This window comes from Gekko japonicus, unplaced genomic scaffold, assembly GCF_001447785.1.
Source record: "Gekko japonicus isolate JY-2015 unplaced genomic scaffold, Gekko_japonicus_V1.1 scaffold4635, whole genome shotgun sequence".
In the NCBI taxonomy this organism is placed as follows: Eukaryota; Metazoa; Chordata; class Lepidosauria; order Squamata; family Gekkonidae; genus Gekko; species Gekko japonicus.
In genome coordinates, this window is record NW_015172688.1 from 54,379 (window position 1) to 79,500 (window position 25,122).

Consider the following 25,122-nt stretch of genomic DNA (forward strand, 5'->3'; position numbering starts at 1 on the left):
CAATGCCCTGATCTGCATCCTGGCTCAAGTTGTCACTTAAAATAAGAATTACAAATACTAAGAGGGCTGTACCACACCAAGAGATCTCACATAAAAGCACATTTCAAAGGATGTCAATTTAGCAAACATTAACAGAGATTAATTTTAAGAATGCTTTCACAATTTGTTCCCACCATGAGGACAATAACACATGTGATCATTGATGCAAGAAGATTAATGAAGGGGATGACAGTGGGAGAGATTTAAAAAGACTTGAGACTGAGGGATGTACATTCACAATAGATTAGGTAAAGAAAATGGCACCCACATACAGGAAGAGAGATAGGAATTTAACCAACACTCACACACAAATATTAGACCCATAAGCTTTTGTTATTCCAAAGAGGGAATTTATGGAATTATACCGAACCATAATTGTATTTAGGTGAACAAGATTTAATTTATATTACAGAACATGTAATAATGGCCACATTCAGAATCAGAAATGTCTTTTAGAAACAGGGAGAGGTCATTGCTCCTTTACAGTAAAAAGAAAAAAGAATATGTTGTAGATACCCCAAAAAATAAAGCTGAAATAGCTTATACTGTGTGTGCACTTTTAAATAAAAGAACTGCAGCACTAACATGTTTTAATTGGCTAAAAGTAAGCCATAGCTACCATCCTTTCGACAAAGAATGCCAGCACCTAGCATCCTCTGGCCCTAATACTACCACCCCTGCCTAGTGTTTAGCTTACTTTTGGTTCAGGTGAGCAAACAGAGGATGAGCAGTTTTAAGGACTTCCAATTTAAGGAATCTTGTTTCGAGTATCTTTTTATCTGTGGGTTCAGCCACAGTGGTATATACCTGACCACATATGTGCCCTCTGGTGGCAGAACCTCACAATCTCCCAGACAGTCATTGACTCAATTTGTGCTTTTGCTGGTGCATGCGCTACACAGCGTCTCAGCTAAGATAATCCATCTACATGGAAGCCATTGCCTGACTGACTTTCCATGCTCAGTTAAACTGGCTGAATGCAAAATCCAGCACACACCTTGCGAGGCCATAAAATAATTAATAGATTATATGCTTTTCGGCAGTTCTATTTTAATATTTAAGATAGCGATACAGAATAAAAGGAGGGATAAGGGAGAAAATAGGAAAAAAATCAGTTTAACACTTATTAAGAACTACTCATTAATAAGAAAATATAAAACATAAAAATCATAACAAATTGCTATAACAATGTAACCAGACTATACAACTATTTCCATGTAACATATTTTCATTATTTCTTATCTATAAGGCTGTGACGAAAAACAGATGGACAAGGAAAAAAGAAATTTGCTTAACTTTGTATATAATTTTAAAGTAACAGTATTAACTCAACAGAAAAAAGAACAGATGATAATATTCCATACAAAAACAGAGTTCATATAATAACTAATTAGATATTAATTACAATAACTGCAAAATTGCTATAATTATATTAATCAGTTTAAATCTCCAGATTATATATCTCCTCTTACAGCTGTATATATAATAGCTACAAAAATCTCTCCAGTTGTTCTCAAATTCAATAATTGGTCTTTTATTTATATAATTCATCAGTTTTGCCATAACAGCATATTCTTCTATTTTATCTTTCCAGTTCTCTAGATTAGGGCAAACGTTGGTTTTCCACTTAGTTCGAATACTACTTGTGCCATGGTTAGCATATATCTAAACAGTTCATGTGTTGATCTATTTATGTTATCTGGTAAAATTCCTAATAACATAGTCTCCTGTTTCATGGCAAATTTTAGATTCAAAATTTTCTGAATTTCAGAATGTATTTCTTTCCAGAATTTGCTAGTCTTTTTACAAAACCACCACATATGATAGAAGGTACTGAAAATCTCTTTACATTTCCAGCAAATTCCTTTGTAGTTTTTAATCCATCTTCTCAATATCTTTTGGAGTTATATACCAACGAAAAAACATCTTATACCAATTTTGTCTTAGTACTTGACTCATAGTGAACTTTATATCCTTCGTCCAGAAGTTTTTCCATTACAATACCTCTTCATCAAAATTCTGCATCCATTTCACTATACGTCTTGATTTGTTCTATTTCTGTATCATATTGAAATTGAAGTTTATAAATGCGTCCTAAAACACAATCGTTTTTGTTCAGTATTATCTCTTCAAATTCAGTCAAATCTTTATGCACAAATTGCTTCTTCAAGTCTCGATGTAAGTTGAAGATATGTTAGCAATTGTATCTTTTCCCCTTCTCCGTTAATTACCTGCCAGGATTTAATTTCCCCTTGTGAATTAATCATGTCTTGTTTGCATTTCATTACAATTTTTGTTTTTTAATCCAGATGGCTACGTAAATCTTCAGTCAAATCTGCTGTTTCCAGTTTCATCAATCTTTCATTTGGATTTTTAATCCAATTAGAAATCCAAACCAAGATGGCTGCTTGATAGGACTCCTCTTTTTTCGTCCTGCAACACTTGAAATCTAACTCTTGCTTTCTTGCCATTCCATGTAAATGTATTTATTTGTTTCTGCTAGCCTTTCAGTATCTTATCATGTATATCAATTGGGAGCATCTGGAATAAAAAGTTTATTTTTCGCAAAACGTTCATTTTTATTGCAGAGATTTTTCTGAGCCATGACAATTTTAATTTAGACCATCTTTCCAGGTCTTTCTGCATTTTTTTTAGAGACTACATTACCTATCTTTAATTGATGTATCTTTTTTTCTGGACACATTTATTCCCAGATATTTAATTAAGTTAGTTACAAAATCACATCCCGTGATTGTCTTAATATTGTCCTCTTCCTATTTTGTTAAAAAATTGAGATTATTTTAGTTTTCCTATTAATTTTAAATCAAGAGAAAGAACCAAACTATTCTACATACTTCATGACATATTGAATTGTATTTTGTGGATTTGGTATTGTCAAAACAACAACATCTGCATAAGTTTTTAACTTGAAGTCTTCATCAACTTTCAATCCTTTGACATTTTGATTCTTCTTGAAGACGAATCTAATTCTGGAGGCAAAAATATCCATTGCAAGAATAAATAATAATGGCGATAGAGGGCATCTTAAGCATTTCTGCCATTATTGAGGCAAAAGGTTGGTAGTCCACATTCAGCAACAATATAGGTCTATAAGACTGTGGTAGCACTGGATCATGTCCTTCCTTGGGAATTAATGTTACATATACCTACTGCCACAATTGAGTCAATATTTTCTTTTCACTTATTTGATTCATCACTTTTTGAAGTGATAAAATTCACTCTTCATCCAAACATTTGTAATATGTTGCTGTCAAGCCATCTGAGCCTGGTGCTTTATTTCAACTTCTTTATTGCTCGTGAAATCTCTTGTGCTGTAATATTCTGATTCATAATATCTCTATCTCCTTTCATAAATTTAGGTATGAATGTTTCTTTTAAATAATCGTTTAATCCTTCCCCAGTTTCCTTTCTTATAGAGTTGTGGGAAAAGGAGAATGAATTGTTTGTGTATATCTTTCTCTTTGTACGAAATTTCACCTTTTTGACTCCAGTTATTGATCTTCTTTTTTAAAACAATATGTCGAATAGCATCCAGGTTTATTTGCATGTTCAAAATATTTTTGTTTAATAAAACTTAATTTCTTCTGCATTTCTTCTGTCTCTATCAAATTTAATTGGTTTTTCAGTTGTTTTTCTTTTTTAAAAACCCAATTTTTTTATGCTGATCTTCCAGTATTTGAATTCTTTCTATTACTTTTGTGGTTCTTTCCATTTTTTCTTGGAAGCAATCTCAATGAGGTTTCCTCTCATATAGACTTTAATTGCCTCCCAAATCAATGTAATAGATGCATCTTCTGTAATATTATATTTTTAAAGTTTTGCTAGGTCTTTTTTGCATTTCTCAATTATGTCTTCTTGGATTAAAAGATTGTCATTTAGTCTCCATCTTCTTTTCCCCAATCTTCTTCCTTGCCAGGATATCAGTAATGGATTGTGGTCTGAAAATATCTTCAGATGAGTCTCAGCATTCTTCAGATTCATGTTCTTGGACATCTAACACATATTGATTCTAGAATACATTTGATATCTATCAGAACAGAAAGTTTCTAGACTTTGGATTAATCAGTCTCCATACATCAATCAACTACAGCAACTCCTTATACCGGACAACATTCTTGAGGAATCTACTCCGTTTTGTCTTCTTGGATTTATCCTTTTTAGGATCAAAACTTAATTCATGTCTCCAAAGATCATAATCTCATCTTCTTGGAATTCCAATACCACTTGAAAAGGTTTTCATAAAAATTTCCTTTGGCATTGTTTGGTGAATATAGTGACAAAAGCATGTAACTCGTGCTGTCAGAAAGTCTAATTTTCAACATTATGAATCTCCCTTCCACATCTTTCAATTGTTCCATAATATTAATTTGTTGATTTCTAATATAAATCACTGCACCTTTTTATTCTCATTTTCAGAAGCTGCATAGACCATGCCCAACTTCTTATTCCTTAGAATATGTTCATATTGCTTCTTTAGATGAGTTTCTTGTATGCAAATGATATCTGCGTTTTTAAATAAATTGAATGTTTTAGACCAGGGGTGTCAAACATGCAACCTGGGGGCTAGATCAGGCCCCCGGAGGGCTTCTATCAGGCCTGTGGTGGAACTGGCTGTCTTCTGCTTCTTCTTCCAGTTCTGCTGCTGCTGAGCCATCATAGGTTTGCAGCTTACTGATACTCACCTGACAGCATACTCAAGATTGCAACAGCACAGACATTTTGGTGCAATAATTCAGAGCAAGAGGTGTCAGTTATCAGACACTGTTAAATAAACAAAATATTGCAAGAGTGCTAATGTTTTAAGCATGTTTTTATTTTAAGTTAAAAGAAACCTTTGTGTTTGTGTCCTTTATAAAGTTTATATCTCCGTTACCTGGCATTACATTTTATGACACACATGGCCCAGCTCAACAAGGTCTCATTTATGTTAGATCCGGCCCTCATAACAAATGAGTTCGACACCCCTGTTTTAGACCGTTTTGTAGGGGAGTTTAAGACATTAATGTTTATTGATATCACATTCATATTATCCATTTTTGTTATAATGCTGCTGCTTCGTCTAATTTTCTTTCTTCATTGTCTGTACCTTGTAATAATTCTTCTACAAGTTGTTTAGCTTGTTGCAGTTGTAGATATAATTCTTCTGCCTTTTGTAAGCTACACTTCTAATGCACATGGGGTTCTCCAGCACTACTTTATTTCTTTTGTAGAAAACATCTTAAGAAATCAAAATCTCTTCTTTTCTTCAGAAGAGTGGAAGGGAGGTCTTGAAAGACTTGTATTTCTGTCTCGCGAATTTTAAGAGGAGAAGCTCGCTGTTTATTCACAATAAAATCTCTCATTTGCTTATGTGTGAATCTCGCTAAAATTTCACACGGCAGTTTATTTTTGGCAGCAAATCTAGAATTCATTCTATGTATCTGGTAAGTTTTCAGGGGTCTCCTTCAAACTTGTAACAGCTTAAAAAAGTCATCTTCAAGGTGAGTTTTACCAAAATCTTCTGGAAGGGATTGGAACCTGAAGTTACAACTTCTATTCTGGAACTCCAGAGTTTCAGTCTTTTAGTTTGCTCTGGCAATTGATCATGGGCTTCTTGGCATTTATTCCAGTTCTTTATATAGTCTTTGGACTTGAACAATCTTTTCCATGTTTTCTTGGATCTTTTCTTGAGTTTGTGCAAATTCTGTTGTTATATCTTGTCTCAAGGTTGAAAGTTCCTTTTTAATATGATCAAAAGTGTTTTCTTGACCAAGTTTGACTGGTTTAATCTGCTCCTGGATTCCTTTTGGAAGAGCGAACCTGGCAACCTGTTGTTTTCCCGTAATTTATCCAAGTTATGTCAACATGCTTTAACGATTTCTACCTTGTATACGGGCAACTAAAGAACAAGATTGCCTAGCAAAAAACAGACAGCACCATATAAAAATGTCTCTTGCTTCAGATTAATATCACTCAGGGCAAGCAACAACAATTTTAAAATGTAGATTAAAATATTTATCATAAGTAATTACATATGACTACAACATGCAACAGTAATGTAAAAATATGCACCAATTTGCCTGTCCACTGCTACATCGGCTCACTGTTCCTTCCAACATGCTATTGCTATTAGCTGTCCAACAGGTGTGGACAGCCCTGTAAAATGGCATCACAATCGCCCCCTGCTCTTGCACCCTCCCACCTCACCTGATAGAGTCCTGCTGGAGCCGAGGCACGAGGGATTCCAATTAGAAGGGGGAAGGCCACCACTCCCATTCAAAACAGTAACACAGCTAGAAGAGTTATTGCCTGAGACACAACTGACCAAATGAGACACGAGCACACTTGCAGAGTTGCAGGAGCAGAAAAAGCTTCCATCCCCATCTTTTCCCGGCAGCACTTCAGCTTTAGGAACAGGCTCAGCCACGAGCCTCCCAGACTTGTTTCCAATATCGACCGCTAGGAAAAGGGCCTCTTCACCTCCAACCTACCTTGCCCCAGTCAATCCATCCATTAGAAGTGGCCAGGAACAGGAGTCTCTGAAGCCAGCTGGCCATGTACCTGCACCAGCTGAATTGCAGTTAAAAAGTGGCACTGCAGCAAAGAGCTGCAATTTCTGCTTTCGCCAGCTGCACTGCCTGCCCCCTACAGCTTGGACAGCTTCAGCTCAGAATCCCTGGCCACTGCAGCATGCCTAAAGCTGCGTAGGCCCACGAGGGCTGAGCAATGATGAGCCAGGGCTGCCAGGGCCAGGCAGCATAGCTGGCTGAAACAGAAGCTGCAGTGCCCAGTGATGGTGCTCATATGGGGAGAGCTCTCAACAAGCACCCCATGGAGGCAGGAATAATGGGGCTGAAGTGCCTTGAGGGGGGGAGTCAGAGAGATGCAGCCCTTCAGGGCAGTAGACCAAGGGGAGTTTTCCCTGGGTCTTTAAATGACCAGCCCACCCTGCTCTTCGAGGTCACGGTTTTCCATTCCTCCTGTATTTAGACAGCTAAGAAACTCCATGTAAGAAAAGTACCACTGAAGAATTTCAAAAGGCACACAATCTGTGGCCTCTGAACTGACACTTCTTAGTTTCATTTTTCTCTAATGTCCTAACAGAATATCGAAGAACACTAACTATTGCCCAGACCAAACAATATGCACTGGCTTCTATTTTTTACGATACATACTTCTCCCCACACTCCTTTCTTGGTTGCCCTGACTGGTTGCCCTGCTTCACATGGCTCCAGTGCCCATCTTTGACCCAGCTCTGCTGATTTCTTCATCATCCAAATTATGCTGCTAGGTAGGTTAGGTTGATCTAATGCAACAAGTCCAACTACTGTAATGCTCTCTACATGGGGCTGCCCGAATGCAACAAGTCCAACTACTGTAACGCTCTCTACATGGGGCTGCCCTTGTCGCAAATTCAGAAGCTGCAGCTAGTGCAGAATGCAGCGGCCAGGCTGTTGATGGGTCTTCCCAGATGGAAACACATCCAGCCTGTGCTGAAGGCGCTGCACTGGCTGCCAATAGCATACCGAATTCGCTTCAAGGTGCTGGTGCTTACCTTTAAAGCCCTATATGGCCAGGGTCCGACATACCTGCGGGACCACCTTTCCCCATATATACCCCAAAGAGCACTGAGGTCGGGGTCCTAGAACTGACTGACCCTACCGGGCCCCAAGGATGCCAGGCTCGCCACTACTAGGGCCAGGGCCTTTTTGGTGGCGGCTCCACACTGGTGGAATGAGCTCCCAGAGGAGATCAGGGCCCTGCGGAATCTTATGCAGTTCCGAAGGGCCTGCAAGATGGAGCTCTTCCACCAGGCTTTCAACTAGGAGCTGCCGCCCCCAACCACCAACGAGCGGGCCAGTAGTACTAACATCTGGCCGCTAACACTGTGCTCCAGAAGATCACTGAGCGAAACTGTCTGGTTGTATGGTAATTTTAGCACGCCATCTTATGCATTCAATGTATTAGCACTAGCACTTTATGAGGTTTCGTTTTATTTTATTTTATTGTGTTGAATTTTAAATTTTAAACTGCAGGCTGTGGAAGGTCAGTAGTTCAGCAGTTCAAGACCTGAGTTGCCGCCTGACGGAGTGAGCTCCCGTCTCTAGTTCCAGCTCCTGCCAACCTAGCAGTTCGAAAGCAAGAAATTGCAAGTAGATAAATAGGTACCACTTCAGTGGGAAGGTAACAGCGTTCCGTGCGCCTTGGTATTTAGTCATGCCGGCCACATGACCACGGAAACATCTTCGGACAGCGCTGGCTCTTCGGCTTTGAAACGAAGATGAGCACCGCAATCCTAGAGTCGGATTCGACTGGCTTTCAAGCAAGGGAACCTTTACCTCTACCTTACGGCCATCTATAGACCAATTTTGTAAGCCACCCTGAGCCCGCTTGCGGGGTGGGGCAGGGTATAAATTTAATAAATAAATAAATAAATAAACATTAGCCAGAAAGCTTCAAGGCTGAGTGAAGATTTGGGTCTCGCTAGTTTTTAGCCTTACACTCTAAACCCTATACCACACTCTAACTGGTTGAAATTAGTCCTTAACAAAATAAGGTCTATCAGTATACCTCTAGATTCGCTTTACTTATCATCTGCCTCAACAGCATTTCAGATAATTAAATGTAGGCTGCTAGATATCCAATTGCAGAGCCTGACTGAGGCTGCTAGGAAAACTCCAATTCATCTGGAATTATCTCTGATACCTGGCCAAATAGCCTCTTATTTCTGTTCTTTAACTGATCCCCATCAAAGAAGGGCATTTATGCTAGCCAGATTCTTTGGAAGATGTCAAAAAAATCCCCTATGAATTTAGACGATGCCCCTGTAGCCTGGGTGCTATTGAATCTGTTTCCCATGTTCTATTAAATTGTCCATTATACATTAATATCCGAGAAAAATTTTTGAACTCCCTTCTATGTACATGGTGTGGCCTTCCGGACAGTGTCAAGGTCCAATGCTTACGTTCTGGTTACAACTTTCTCATAACCTCTAATGTTGCCTGTTTTCTCCAGTCTGCAATTCAATCCAGGGAAGCTTTTAACTGATCTATTTCATTTTGGTTGGCCTTATGATGGATGTACTTTAAAAAAAAATATTAATGTACTTTTATTGTTTACATGCCAATAAAGGTTATCTATCTATCTATACCACACCACACCGGCTCTGAAGCATTCAGATAGTAGTTACTTTAGGCTTTTCATCATGATTGGCTTTAATGTAACCTTTAAGTTTATTGTTATTGTCTGTGTACTGAGTCTGGCAGGTCTGCAGTGTAAAAAGTAGTAGCAGTGGCTGTACAGCTAAAGTAAGGTCGGATAATACATTACAATGTCATGAGGATTCTCCTAGAATTCTCACCAGCTTCCAACACTGAACTATTCAAGAAGCTTACAGAAATATTAAAATGAAAGTCATTATGAACAGTGAAACTGATCACATGAAAGACAGTGTAAATTAAAACAAAAAGGGTCTATGCACAAAAGCACTTCAGAAGCATTCTGATGATATAGCTACTCTCCCATACTGCTTATTTAAAAGTGGCGATAGCAAACCTTATCACATCTGGTTCTGTGTTTTCATTCCTGAAGGATGCTTGAAGTTGTCCATGTCGTGTGAGAAGATCATCCAATAAATTCTGTCGTCTATCTCCTTCGTGCTGTGTTCTACAATAACTGGGTTAAGGTTAACTCTTAGAAGTAAAACGTGAAAATTTCTATAATTTACATTTTCAGTACTAAAATAAGCAGGAAGAAACCCACATACATTCACCTATCGGCACAGCTGGAACCATGTTGGACTTGGGAAATGCAAGCAAAAATACTCAATTCCGGCCTTGTTTTATAAATATATGTATCTAACCTAACACAAATTATAGAATGAGTAGCACAATGGCAAAAGTCCTAACTACCCTTCAGTTCTAAACTGAGACCTGCTCTATAAAGTAAAGGTAAAGGTTCCCTTGCTCGAAAGCCAGTCGAATCCGACTCTAGGGTTGCGGTGCTCATCTCCGTTTTCAAGCCGAAGAGCCAGCGCTGTCCGAAGACATTTCCGTGGTCATGTGGCTGGCATGACTAAACACCAAGGCGCACGGAATGCTGTTACCTTCCCACTGAAGTGGTACCTATTTATCTACTTGCAGTTTCTTGCTTTCAAACTACTAGGTTGGCAGGAGCTGGAACTAGAGACGGGAGCTCACTCCGTCATGCGGCACACTCGGGTCTCGAACTGCTGAACTACCGACCTTCCACAGCCTGCAGTTCAGCGTCTTAACCACTTGAGCCACCACAGCTCCTAACCTGCTCTATATAAGACTGCATAAAACAGTCACCTGAAAATACAAACAAACACTGTGATATGCTGGCTAACACGTTTAGTAAAAAAAGTTTTACAATCAATATATAAATCTTATGTCACACTCTACAGAAGTAAATCCATAGAATATTACAAAGAGAAGTCCATCCCAATGATGTTACTACGAGCACCGGGATGAAAGCTCATTTCGTCAAAGTCTTCCTCAGGAGTATTCCTATTGTCTTCAAAGTTATCAGCCTCTTATAACAATTCAGTGTTTATACTGCGACCAAGCCAGTCCTTAACCTCTTCTCTAGGTAAAGGTAAAGGTTCCCTTGCTCGAAAGCCAGTCGAATCCGACTCTAGGGTTGCGGTGCTCATCTTTGTTTCAAAGCCGAAGAGCCAGCGCTGTCCGAAGACGTTTCCGTGGTCATGTGGCCGGCATGACTAAACACCAAGGCGCACGGAACGCTGTTACCTTCCCACCGAAGTAGTACCTATTTATCTACTTGCAATTTCTTGCTTTCGAACTGCTAGGTTGGCAGGAGCTGGAACTAGAGACAGGAGCTCACCCTGTCTTGCCTCTTCTCTAAACAGATGCAAAAGACTTCTGAATTTGGCTGGCAACATGCTCTGTGCAAACGTCAAGAGTATTTTATTTTCTTCATAATTATCATCCTGGAACAAACCATGGTTATTGAAACAAGAAACACAAAGCTGAATGGAACTGAATAATTTAGAACTTACCTCTTAATGCCACTTAAGTGTTTATGTCAAGAGCAAGCCAGTCCTGAACCTCTTCTCTAACCAGATACAAAAGCTTTCTGAATTCTACTGACAAAATGCTCTCTACAAAAAACTTGAAACTAACTCTACTTAAAGAAAACTATTCAGCTGTGTTGGATAGCTCTTTCTTAAAGGTATAAAACACAATATAACACTGATCAAAGTTGCTGTGGGCTGAAACCACATATAATACTTCCACTTTTAGATGCGCCTTAAATATAATACTTTATGAGATAAACTGGGCTCTGTTTCTTACATTTACTGAATAATTGCAGGACCATCAAGGATATATGAATGAAGTATTTAGACCAATTTAAAATCATACTAGAAATGTATTACTTCCCAGAGGATCTAATGGAACACCATTTAGGAATCTTTATCATAGCATAATCTTTACTAACCCCACTAATTTCTTAATCTTTGTTACTATAACCAAGGAACTAATCCTAATTGGTCAACATCTCCTAAATGTGAACCTCACTTCTAACAAGGTTGTTCCATAGAAAAATCGCAATGCTTATGTAGTTCCAGATATGATAGATCAGTAATTCCCAACATTAAAAACTCATTAGAGTGGTGGCATGCAAGTTATCTCTCCAAGTGTCTTTTAAAATTACTATAGATAGGCCCAGTTCAAATAAGGTAAAGGAAAAGGTTTCCCTTGCTCAAAAGCCAGTCAAATCCGACTCTAGGGATGTGGTACTCATCTCTGTTTCCAAGTCGAAGAGTCAGCGCTGTTCAAAGACATTTCCATGGTCATGTGGCTGGCATGACTAAACACCAAGGCGCATGGAACGCTGTTACCTTCCCACCGAAGTGGCACCTATTTATCTACTTGCAATTGAGCTGCAGTGGCTCAAGTGGTTAAGATGCTGAACTGCAGACCTGAAGGTCGGTAGTTCGGCAGTTCGAGACCCGAGTGCTACATGATGGAGTGAGCTCCCGTCTCTGGTCCCAGCTTCTGCCAGTTCAAATACAAATCTATAAATGAATCATATGCTCATACTTTGTGCCGATATCCCCAACAGAAGCAGAAAAAAAACCTCAGGAACCTGGCTTACATTCAGGTGCTCATAGTAACATGAGGATGGACTTCTCTTTGTAATATTACAAGAATGTACTTCTCTATAATGTAAACAATAAGGGATCAAAGGCAAAGCAAAACTGTAGAAAGGACACTGAATATAGTAAAAGCAAAAGCTAATATATAAATAAAGGTGGGTTATAAATTGAAATTAATAAAGAAAAATAAATAAATAAAAACAAATATTACATGATGCATACAAAAATGCAAATATTACATAGCAGCAGGTTGCAGTAAAGTATTAAGCAATTACAGATAAGTCAGGTGTATAATCAATTAATAAGTCAATAAAAATAGCAAATAAGTTGCAACAAAGCAATTATAGATGAGTCAAATGTATGTCAGATTATTCAAATCAGTAGAAAAGAAGATTCCAGATATTAATAACTTCATTTCAAAAATCTTCTTCAGTAATAGCTATTACAATTTTCTACAAAGTCTAGGATATAGACTTCTCAGAAAAACATCCATTAAGTATACAAATTCTATAAATGGGCAACCAGTCACAAACTTCACAAGCCTCAGAAGGAAATAATGCCAAGGATTCTGCTGGTATTGCCTGAGGAATCCTTGCTATTATTTCCTTCTGAAGCTTGTACCTAGCAGCTGTACCAGCCCATTTAGTTAAAACTGCTGCTGTATAGTGCATCCATATATAGACCAAACAACATTTAATTTAATTTACAAGCATTTTGACATTTGTTGAGAATCTTAAAGGAAAGAAAAAGGATCCAGTTGCCTTCCTAACACAGAATGTTGCAATCAGCCTTGTAGCACCAGGAGGTCTGCAGTTTGCAGGGATACATCTGACATGTTGAAACAGAGCGAAACAGCAGGTCCTTCAGATGATCTGTCTTTTCTTTAAGATTCTGCAGTAGTGACCTGATGGCAACACTGTACTAAGGGAGACAGTGAAGAAGAGAAATAAGCGAGCATAGTTTTTCAGAACTACAATGATACAACCACCCCCAAAACATGTAGACAATAGCAGTAGTAGTAATCTTTATTGCTGCCTATAAGCTATACAAACACAAAACAATCAATTATTAATAACCCACAAAAATCCCTATTACAATATTCATCCAGATCCATAACGACAAATTTAAAAAAATTAAACCTAACATTTACACATGGGACATTAATTCAGCTCGTATTTTCATAGCAGAAAACAAAAAGTTGGCAACCTACAACTTGGCAATATACAACAGTATACATAAGGCACACATGCTGACTTCATCACAGAAAATGTTTTGTCCATAAATTAGCAATTGCCTGCTGATACTGCTCCTGCCTTTCTGTTTGGCAATAAAAAATTTTAAGTGTTTCAAAAGCAAAGTATGTTGGAAAGGGAAGCCAGCTGTAGCCCCGGAGTTTGGAAAACGACACTCAGGTAACATTTCCCATTTCGATTCTAGCAACAATCTTAATCAAGTCTAGTTAAAGAGAAACCATCAGCCCTTGTGATGATATTGCAAGACCTTTTCAAGCCCCAGATAGCCAGGTCATGCACCCTGGTGCAGACAGCTGTTTCTCTTGGAATCAGGATACAACTGCAAGGGGCTTACCTCTTGCCCACTCCAGAGGATAAGCTTGTGGGGAACCTGGGGCTAAATAATTTGCAGACCTCCTGATTTGGGGTCAAGGTTTCATAAACAACAAAGCAGCTCCCTTGCTGTGATCCACTGAAAGCTAAAGACAAGCAAATTGTGCAAACAATGCATTAAACTGACAGTCAGCCCAGTTAATATGCTGGAATTCACTGACCATGAGAGCTCCAAAATCTCATGTCACTATAATCTAAGATAATGAAGCAACATTATCCACCCATAAAATATTTCCCAGGCTACAATTCCTTCTGAACCAATTGTTTCAGTGCCCGTTCAGTTGCTCAACAATACAAATGAGACATCTGAGTTATGTATACATTTGATTAAAAAGAATAGTGAGCTACAACAGATTATACTCAACCCCTCAGTCCCAAATCCCAGTGGAAAGAAAATCAGCCACTGTTCTCATCACACAAATACCAAAGGAGACAGAAATGGCATAAATACCACAAAAACAAGATATTGTCCACATTTTTCCTACTTGGCACCTATGGAGGAAGGACATTTTTCTCCATTAAAACTTTTCCCCAGCCACAGAAAACATGACTGATCTGCTTTTTTAACATCAGCCCATAACATCAGTTGTTATGGCAATAAATATCATCATTGTTAAGAGGCCTGTTTACACTGGACTCAAACGCTCCCTTCCCACTGAGCAAGAGTGCTATAAAATGAAGAGCACTATAACATCAAGAGTACTATAACATGAAGACATGGAAAATTTTCTTCATAGAATCATTCATCAACTGAGTAATGCATTTCATAACACAAACCACAATCTCTACAATACAGGGAAAGTGTGGTGGACTATGAAGTGCCTCTGATACAACACAAGCACCTTGCAGTAGTTCCAGATTCATTTTTACACCATCAGGCACTCAAAGTAGAGAGTGTGAAAGAGGCAAGAATACGCTTGAGAAATCAACCTATTTGGAACAGCACATGAGCAAAAGAAGTGGGATACAAGCAACAAATAAGTGGACACTTCTCACCTTGCCTTCTCAGTTTTCCTAGTAAATGAGAGAAGTGAAAGTATACATTTACTTATGTAAGATTATTTCAATCAGAATGACAAAGCATGTTAGCCAAAGCTCAAGTCCCCCATCTGAGGGTTTAACATCACAGAATGTAGAAGCTTTGCTCTGCCCTAGCAGAGGTTTGTGTGCTGGTGCTACTGTCTCTTGCTGTTGCAATGGTACAGCCCAAAATATGAACAAGGCTGAAAATAAGAACTGCAGCAAACAAATTCTTCCTGCAATAGTAATTTTGAAAGTATTACATTCTCAGAGGCCTTCCATCAAGAGCCACTTCTTTCCAATTATAAGCTAGGATACAGCACTCTAATAAAGTTCCAAGCAGGGCTCAAAAATCCCAGGTACGTAGCTGTCGGCTCAGGAAAACAAACAAACCTGGCTGTGGGAGTTCCGGAAGCTGATTTAAAGAAAATACAATAACAGCAACTTGGTGCCCCCCTGGATCTTAAGAAGCTAGAATGTTTTTCTGAATTCTGGCTTCAAGCATAATCATTTGCACTTCAATTACACCTACTGTATATACATGAAAACTCTGAAAGTGAATAACACCTTTTGAGTCAATCTAGCAGATTGCCTCTCTACCAAGAGAGCAATGTGTGTCAAAAAGCAACTGAACTCTTTACCCCAGAACAACTTCTCTCAAACCATGACGCAAGTCATCCTGTTTTCTAAAATATTCATTTTAACTCTTACGCCTCTCCATCCACAGGAAGCAAAACAGAGTTTTCAGCTTTTGTTATTTAGCAGCATAAAACAACTAAACCACATAAAAGGCTGAAATTCACTTTTTCCTGTACAAAGCTAAGCACTAAAACCCTAATGTTCTGGACCACTTCAAAAATAGGTTCTGATAATCTCTACAGTACAGGAGTTCCATAGTTGCCACTCTAGAATGCCTCTTCTGTGGACCTTAATGGACTGAATCTAGCACCCAAATGGTACAGGGTAAGGGGATGCTCTTGCCTAATCTTAAAGATGACAGAATGTAAGGACAGGAAGAAGATATGCTTAAGTACCTTAGCTGTACTTTCACCATTCCTCTGACATCTGTTGCGTTCTTGAATTTTTTCAGCAATTTCTTGGGCGATCAGGTAAGTGGAATCATACACCGATAACCTATAATAGAATACATATATTTATGTATAAACTATTAATACATATACTTTTCATCTGTAACATATTAACACACATATTTTTCATCTATGTTTTCATCTCTGCTAATCACAAAAACATTATTCAGTCTCAGTTTTTGCTACTGGTCCAAAGCCGTATAAAGAAGCCTACTTCAAAGGCAGAATCTTTCCAGCTTCAGAGCACATCTCAAAAAGTCGTCAGACCATGCAACCCTTACAGAAACCAAGAGTTCAATTACTATACAGTGTAGACATTAGAATACATACAACCCTGAAGCGCTTCTACCTATTTCAACATTTCTAGGATACCATTATAACTGCTAAGGACCAGTGGTGGGAAGGGGAAGTAACACTGTCAAAAACACAAGAAACAAGCAACAACTGCCTGTGACTTCATTAGACACATATCTGTTGTGTATGTAAGCATGCATCACTCCTTCACAATGTACAAGTTCCCCTTACAAACACCAGCATGAATTGTGATCAGCCACTCTGTCCCTGTGACCACAAATGCAAGAAAAACTCCATTCCTGATCACAAGGATCATACAGTTTGGACACATGTCCATGCCATGTTCAAAATCTAGAGAATGAATGTATATTGAAGCCAGCATATGTGCTCTTGCTCTCCCTCAATGAGCACTGACTTATCAGCAGATGTGCCATCGGTACAGGGCTACTTGTCTCTGCCTCCAATCAAGTGCACTGAACACTTAGTATTTAGGATGCCTCTAAGCTTCTACATTTTGGGTGCCCTGCCCAAAGGTGGAAGGGTGAGAAGAGACAAGTATTCTGTTAAAGGTATAGTTGTAAGCCAATCATCACTATATCCAATATAAAACTGGGTGTCCTTTATATGTATAATTAAAACTGTACAAGACCAGTCACAGACATTATATTTGAGGAAACTCCCCAGACATGCAGAAAAATATGAGGGGGGGAGAAGGGGGGGAAGAGAGAAGACCCCTTTAAAAAGCCCAATGAAGACTGCTTCTTTTTTTGGGGGGGGGGGGTGTTACACAAATTAAGAGGTTAGGTCTAATGAAAGCCATTACCTGTGACGGCTGAACTGAACCTCCATGTTTTCCAGCAGTATATCAGTAGTGCTAGATGCTGGGGGTAAATGAGGAAAGGGTGTGTGTGTGTGTACCCTGTGTAATCATTGTACCCTGATTATAAGCTTCCTCAGGGTATCTGACTGCTGTTGCAGACTGCACTGGGCTAGACTTACTTATTTATATCCTGCTTCTCTACCCAAATTGGAGCTAAAATGCCTTACAAGAGTCTCTCCTCCTGTTAATGTTCAGTACAGCCTTACATGTTAAGAACATAAGAGAAGCCAATGTTGGATCAGGCCAATGGCCCATCCAGTCCAACACTCTGTCACACAGTGGCCAAAAATACCAGGTGCCATCAGGAGGTCCAGCAGTGGGGCCAGGACAAATAGTTTCAAGCAGAAGCTTTAACAGGATGCCTTTCAAAATGAACATATTGTTTAAAATATTTTCTTGCATATTTATTTACTTATTTCATTAAACTTATGAATCGCCCAACCTGCAAGCAGGCTCTGGGTGATTTATAGCCTTATAAAACATTTAAAATACAGTCAACATACATAATTAAGTTTGCCAACAGTAAAACTGTTCCAACATAGTGATATAATAACCCCCTTTACCAACCATACCGCTATCCCATACATACAACTTACCTTCAGACACCCAATAAATATATTTATTTATTTATTACATTTATACCCTGCCCATCCTGCAAACAGGCTCAGGGCGGTGATATGTTGTGATGTGTTGTGGTAGCAGTCACTGCTGAAGCAATGTTTTTAAAACTCTACACGGCAAATCCAATCTTCAATGATCAGTAAGACGTCCTGCTGGGTAAAAGCCCTGCCCACTTTCTAAAAGTACTTGACAGGCACCAGGAAAGGTGTCAGCGGGCACTATGGTGCCCATGAGCACCACGCTGGAGGACCCCTGCCCTAGGAGCCCCAACCAACAACAGGCAATAGCCAGGTTCAACCCAAGTGGCTCTACAGGAGCTGCTTGGGTTAGACCTGGACAGCAGCAGCACAAAAGCTGAGCTGACCAGCCCACCAGGAACTTTTTAAATCAAAGGGCCAATCCATCATGGTGCAACTCAAATCAAAACCAAAATTAAAATTTGTATTCATTTCAGACTACGAGTGAGAGCAAAACCATACCTTGCAATTAGTGTTGATTTCACTTCCAGAAAACAAAGCATTCATTTTGCTGAGCTGGAGATGTTTGCATAAGGTGTGTTACATTATGAATGCTTTTGGATATTTTGACACAGCCATAATGCCTCAATGGGCAGCGGGGGGGGGGGGAATAGTTTGTCATATCACTGCCCCTTGCTGCTGGAAGACAAATCACAAGCCCAACCAGGAAACCATCCATTACCAGGAGATAATTTGGTTTAAACAGTTCTGAGTCAGATTTGCACCACTCTGAACTATAGATAACAACTAGAGCCAGTGATTCTATCATGGCAGTGGGAACTGAAGGTGCCCCAGTGTCATCTTAAACTCTGCTGATAAAGATAAATGTACAATAGTAGCATATCATGCATAGTTCTACGTGTGTGTTAAAATTCGACTGAGAACAGTTTTCAGTACTTCATTCACTATCCTTAAAATTTAAACACATCAGAAGAGCATGTATTAAACTTACAGCCTTTAAACTTTTTTCAAAAACTCAAAAATATATTCAAAGCTTTATGTGGATATTAATATTTAAACATTTAAATGTGCTTAATTTGTTTTTTTCTGATTCATATATTTTAGTTCAAACATTAGAAAAACAGATATTTTCACAGCACGCAAAATTAACATGAGGAACTTATAGTTTTTATGATTTTATATATTTAGTCAAACAAGCATTCCAAATCAGTTCACACTGTAGGGTATCAGAAAACTGTCTAATTTATACTGATTTGGGAAAACCACATCATTGATCTTTACATATTCAGGAGACGCCCCAGGCATGCAGAAAAAAATGTTACTTTGGAAATTAACACAAAGGGGGGAAATCCTTGATCACCACCCCATGGCAACTGAAAATGCTCCAAAAGTGAAGGAATGTTGAGAACAGATGAACATCAATTGAGGAGAAAAACAGATATTTTCACAGCACGCAAAATTAACATGAGGAACTTATAGTTTTTATGATTTTATATATTTAGTCAAACAAGCATTCCAAATCAGTTCACACTGTAGGGTATCAGAAAACTGTCTAATTTATACTGATTTGGGAAAACCACATCATTGATCTTTACATATTCAGGAGATGCCCCAGGCATGCAGAAAAAAATGTTACTTTGGAAATTAACACAAAGGCAACTCAAAATGCTCCAAAAGTGAAGGAATGTTGAGAACAGATGAACATCAATTGAGGGGGTGGAGGAGAATAAACCACCCTAGAGAGAAAGGTTTTGTAGGAAGCTCAAGTGAGATTTTCAAAATTCCCCCCAAGACCCCAATTTGTATCAACCCAATTCTAAAGAACTTGGGCTTGCACATCACAGTGAATTACCAAACCAGTTTTCCAGCCTTGTAACTTTGACTTTCCAAGCAAATGCAAAAATCTGCTTGTCAAATTTAAGTTAATTTAGTTGTTGTAGATTTTCTGGGCTGTATGGCTGTGGTCTTAGCATTGTAGGACCTGACGTTTCACAAGCAGCTGTGACTAGCATCCTCAGAGGTATAACACAGAAAGATGGAGTACTCTCTGTGTAAAGTGAGAAGAAAAATGGTAGGCGGGTAATTTATATCTACTCAGGAAGGTGGGGTAGGGCTGAGTCATTATCTTGTAGGAGTTCCCCAGGCTGTGACATGCTAATGGAAGAGCTTTCCTGAGGAGGTTCTTTTGCATATGGATTGGCTCTTCATATTCTAAGTTTATGTTTAAGAATTTCAATGGCTTCCCTGTGTAATATGACATGGTAACTTCAACAACATATTAAGTTAAATTATTTGGCTATATCAGCAATGCATCTCTTTCATCTCACCTTCCAACCATGCCACAAAAAACAACTTGCCAAATAGCCATACAGAAGACCATAATCTTACCCTTATCAGTACAGAAACAGGGACTTGAATTAACAATATCCTGAAGCAACAACAGGAACTTTATTTAAATGATATGCTTTCACTTTTACAAATAAAAAGTTTTAAAACAACACAGACACAGTATTGACTATACACATTATAAAGCACATCATATTTAAAACCCAATACAACAAATTCATTACATTTGTTACTTGTATTTTTATATTATTTGTCCCAACTTTTAAAACTGACTCTGTAAGGTCAATTATAAATACACACACATACTTTGTGCTGCCATTTTAGAAGACTATCTGTCCCAGCAGTGTAACTTTAGCAGAGATCTATAGTGTTCATTATTTCATTGTTGGATGCCTTCTCATTCACAATTTAGTTTAAGACACATTTGAATGCCCACTTGGGCTAAGCCTCAGATCCTGTTTTTAATTCTAGGGCTACACCCAGGAATGTGTGAAGTCATACATCCACCAGTACATATACAATACCTTTTACTCACCACCGGGCACCCTGTTTTTACAAAACTAGATTTGGGAGAAGAGCTTCAAGGCAAGCATTTAGCCATAACCTATATATGATTTCAGTGGAACTTATTTCAAGGTTAGTGTGAGAAGTACCTGAGTTCCATCATTTAATTCTAATAAATACCTGCATTCTATACATTTATACCACCCTATTTCTATTATGTTAAGCTAATTCCCATGCAATGTTGCTGGTGTAGTTGATAAAACAGATTTATAGCTGTCATGATTCCTTGTTTTAGTGTGTGTGTGTGTGTGTGTGTGTGTGTGTCTTTAAATGTTTGGTTGGAGTGCAGTACTAGTAGAGTAGAATGATTGAGAGAGAGAAGTGTGTTGTGATTGGTGGAGGACGGAGAGTGTGGGAGGAGTTGTTTAGAGTGAATCTGTGTGTGTCTTGAAGTCAGTTTTGAGTGAATCTGAGTTATGGAGAGGTCAGATTTAGAGTGAGACAGTGAGTGAGCTGACAGAGTCTGTGTGGAAACTTAATGAGTTCAGAGTTCAGTATATACAGCTTTAAGAGTTTAAATGTGAAGGAGCTGTGAGAAGGGTCTGTGAGACTCTGAAGTAAAGACAGAGAACCAATAGTACAAAGAGCTAAGCCAGTGTGGCTGCCTATGTGAGAGATTCCTGTCAGAGTGGGATCTTAATGTCAAAAGACTGTGTGTGACAACTTGCCAGTTTATTTACCAGTTCCTTTCCCCCAAAACAGTTACAGATAAACAGCAACATATTTTTGTTCCTTAATCAATAAATCATATTTTGTTTAATTTTAACCCAGAATTCAATTCAATCCTTCCTCAGGGCCACATAGATTTCAGAAAGCCCAGTCCCTGGGCCACATTACCAGCAGCAGAAACAGAGAGAAGATTTGGAATTTCTTAAAATTCCTGGTGGCAGCAGAAACTACCCAGTTTATAAACACAGAGTATAATTTTAAAGTGAAAACAGTTCCCCCAAATAAGCAGCGTGTCACAATAGCAACTAAAACACAAGAATATTTTACCAGAATAAATTTTTGTCTAGTTAATTGAGTATGCCATTGGTTTCATGTCTAATTTGGGAGTTGTTAACAACATCTGTTACTTGTGTATTCCAAAACTAAATCTCCACTGATCTGAGTAGGACTGTCAAGTGACACTGCTCAAATACTCATTCTATGAATCCAACTACTGCTATGTATATGAGTCACTTGTTGTTAATGTGGGAACAGTGCAAGCCTACCACAGCAGTGAACATAACCAGGAACCTGCCGGGTTTCTGAACAAATGTGGCCCACTACCCATTAGAGACAGTGGGAGATGTCCATATCATCACCATCATTAATTGACCTTGTGTCCAAGCTCTGACTTGCACATACTCAAATAAACACACCAGGCTAAAAGAGGCAGGCTTCCTCAGGTAGCCAAGAAGAGACATAGAGAATATGGAATGATGACAGATGTGTTGTTGTTGTTGTTGTTGTTGTTGTTGTTAATTGTAGGAAATATTGCCTCACCCATCTATCCAGCCCAAAGATCTTTAGTGGGCACTAGGGAAAGGGGAGGATTGAATCCAAGCCTGTCCATCTTTGCAGCAGCCACCTTGTTACCCACCAGTCTCCTGCTGCCAATCCCCACAATAACAAACAAGGCAAAAAGGACCTGTGGTGGTGAAAAGCTATCGCAGGGAGGAGCATATACCCAGTTGGGCCAAACTGTTAGTTTGGTGTCGTGGTTAAGTGCGTGGACTCTAATCTGGGAGAACCGGGTTTGATTCCCCACTCCTCCACTTGCACCTGGCTGGATGACCTTGGGCAAGCTGTAGTTCTGATAAGAGCTGTTCTTGAAAAAGAGCAGTTTCTTTCAGAGCTCTCTCAGCCACAGGGTGTCTGTGGTGGGGAGGGGAAGGAGTTTGTAAGCCGCTCTGAGACACCTTTGGGTAGTGAAGGGCGGGGTATAAATTCAGTCTCTTCTTCTTCTTAGTGGTGATGGCTGCCTCAGGAGACACACATTTGCAAGCACTGGAGACAGGTATAGGCCTCCCACTGCAGATCTCCTACAGAAGAATCTTGATTCACATCTCATTTCTTCTAAGGTTAATCCAAGCCAAGCCCCACTATCACATTGTCCAATTGACAAAAACTCTCACATTGTGAGTTGCAAAGAACTCACGTGCAATACTAAGCAATCACATTTAGATCCAAAAGACCAATAAAAACAATGTATATCTGCAATACTGGACATTGTAATAAACATTTCACCCACATGAGATGAAGCATAAAATCAGCATGTTGCAAAATGCTCAATATGCCATAACAGAGTAATTACAACAGGCTTATTTACTACTGAATATTATCTGCACTGTCTGCAAGCCAGGCTACCTACAATTGCCGGATAGCATTGGTCATCATCAGCTTACAACATCTAAAATTCCACATAATTGGCATACCAGCTGCCCCACATTTCACATAATGCCCCCAAACAAGCCTCTCTTGAGCCAGCATGGTGTAATTATTAGAGCGTTGGATTAGGATCTTGGAGATCCAGATTCAAGCCCCACATGGAAGACCCTGAGCCAGGCAGTAACTCTCAGCCTAAAATACCCACAGCATTAGGTGAATAAAAGTGAGGAGATAATATTGCAAGCCACTATGAGTCTCCACTGGGGAGCAAAGACAAGTATAAGTATCTAAACATCTAAAACATTCAAGGTCCAATGCTTATCCTAAATAAATCTGCTTTATAGGATCCTACAGCAAGTCTACAAATGTGGGCTGAACAGTAGAATGCAAAATTAGATTATACTCATGATAAGGAACTTAGAAGAAGAGTTGCTTTTTATACCCGGCTTTTCTCTACCCTAAGGAGTCTCAAAGTGGCTTACAATCACCTTCCCTTCCTCTCCCCACAAGAGACACCTTGTAAGGTAAGTGGGGCTCAGAGTTCTGAGAGAACTGTGACTGGCCCAAAGTGACCAGCATTCTTCATGTGGAAGAGTGGGGAACAGGACTGCCAGCCTACAGGTGGGACCTGGGGATGCCCCAGACATATGCACACTACAGAGATCAGTTGCCCTGGAGAAAATGGCTGCCTTGGAGGATGGGCTCTATGACATTGTACCCCACAGAGGTTCCTGGCCTCCTCGGGCTCCATTCCCAAATCTCCAGGAGTATCCCAATCTGGATCTGGCAACCGTACTGGGGAATCAAACCCGGTTCTCCAGATTAGAGTTGGCCACTCTTAACCATTACACCATGCTAACACCACTTAAAAAGCTCTTTTGCCAGAAACATAGTACAACTCAGCCAGACAAGAAACGATGAGTGAACAGTTGCAGGAACTGGCACCAAATCACTAAGTTATTATGAACAGTGCAGTATTTTAAATGCATTTTATCCACATGACTCAGAGTAGGAAAAAGTGAGGGTGTGTGGATACATGGATCCCTGTCTTCAGAAAGGTACACAATCTAATAATTTAGTTGTACTTGCACGTTCTAGCACACAAAAAACTTGTCCCCTGTGCCACGAGACTCGTTATTTTGCCCTGTGTAGCTAGCGCAAAGTCATATAGGGAACCTGGGTATCTATTCGCTGCATCACAGAAGGAATAGTGGCAAGTCCAGTTTGTCATGCGAGGTCTACACAGCCGTTACACGGCACAGGAGACCTGCCTTTCTTTGCACCTAATCACGACTTGCGCGGTTCTTCCTAATGGGATGAAACCCACACTATACTATACTGACTTCGCCGTGGGCAACAGGGCGAGCAGGGAAGCAATCCCACCCACCCCCATCACGATAACCAGCAACTATATGGGAGAGAAGAGAGATGCGTGTGCAACTCTAGACTTGGCTGCACTTTGTTTCCTTTGCAGGGAAGCAATCCCACCCACCCCCATCACGATAACCAGCAACTATATGGGAGAGAAGAGAGATGCGTGTGCAACTCTAGACTTGGCTGCACTTTGTTTCCTTTTAGGCCAGGGCCAGACCGGAGCACACCTTCCTTGTTCTCATCCCGAGACCGTCCTAAGGCAAATATCATACTTTAAGACAGAAATTCTCAGCGACCCGCACGCAGACCTGTTGCCTGAGCACGACTGCCCCAGCCCCACTTACTCACCAGGAGTCCGGAGCCATGGCTGACCCTGGCAACAATGCCAGTTCAAATCACATGACTACGGCATCCGCAGAGGCGCCTACAACTAAGTGCGGAAGAGAAAAGACGAAAACTATTGCTGTTGGTCTAGACTAGACAGGCGACGTGTCCCAAGTGAGAGGTAGGGGCGTGCCCGGGATCGCGTGAAGTAAAAATGCGCGTGCGCATTCTCGCCCAGTAATCTAACGTATGTACGGGTACTGAGCCAAACATAATTAGGGTCGTCTAAATCTGTAACGGGTAAACTTTGGTGTGAATGAGCAAACCTTGCGATGGCTGGTTCATCTGTATCTGGGTACAGTTACTTGAATGTGCTCGAAACAAATATACACATTTGTTTGTACCTAGTCCGTGGCAGTGCCTTCTCTGTGAGTATTGTTCGATGAAGAATTCT

At 39.6% G+C, this 25,122-nt stretch overlaps 1 protein-coding gene across 1 annotated transcript in view; it reads right to left on the reverse strand.

The window, feature by feature from the left end:
- Positions 1 to 24,766, reverse strand: part of STX8 (syntaxin 8) — a gene marked incomplete at its 3' end in the record, with an annotated part of 34,688 nt that extends 9,922 nt beyond the window's left edge. The window contains exons 1-4 of the mRNA XM_015421785.1: positions 24,693 to 24,766; positions 15,861 to 15,960; positions 13,008 to 13,102; positions 9,595 to 9,705 (exon numbers count right to left, since the gene is read on the reverse strand). Coding sequence (XP_015277271.1) covers positions 9,595 to 9,705; positions 13,008 to 13,102; positions 15,861 to 15,960; positions 24,693 to 24,709 — 323 coding nt within the window. The remainder of the gene's footprint in view (positions 1 to 9,594; positions 9,706 to 13,007; positions 13,103 to 15,860; positions 15,961 to 24,692) is intronic.
- Positions 24,767 to 25,122: the final 356 nt, after the last annotated feature.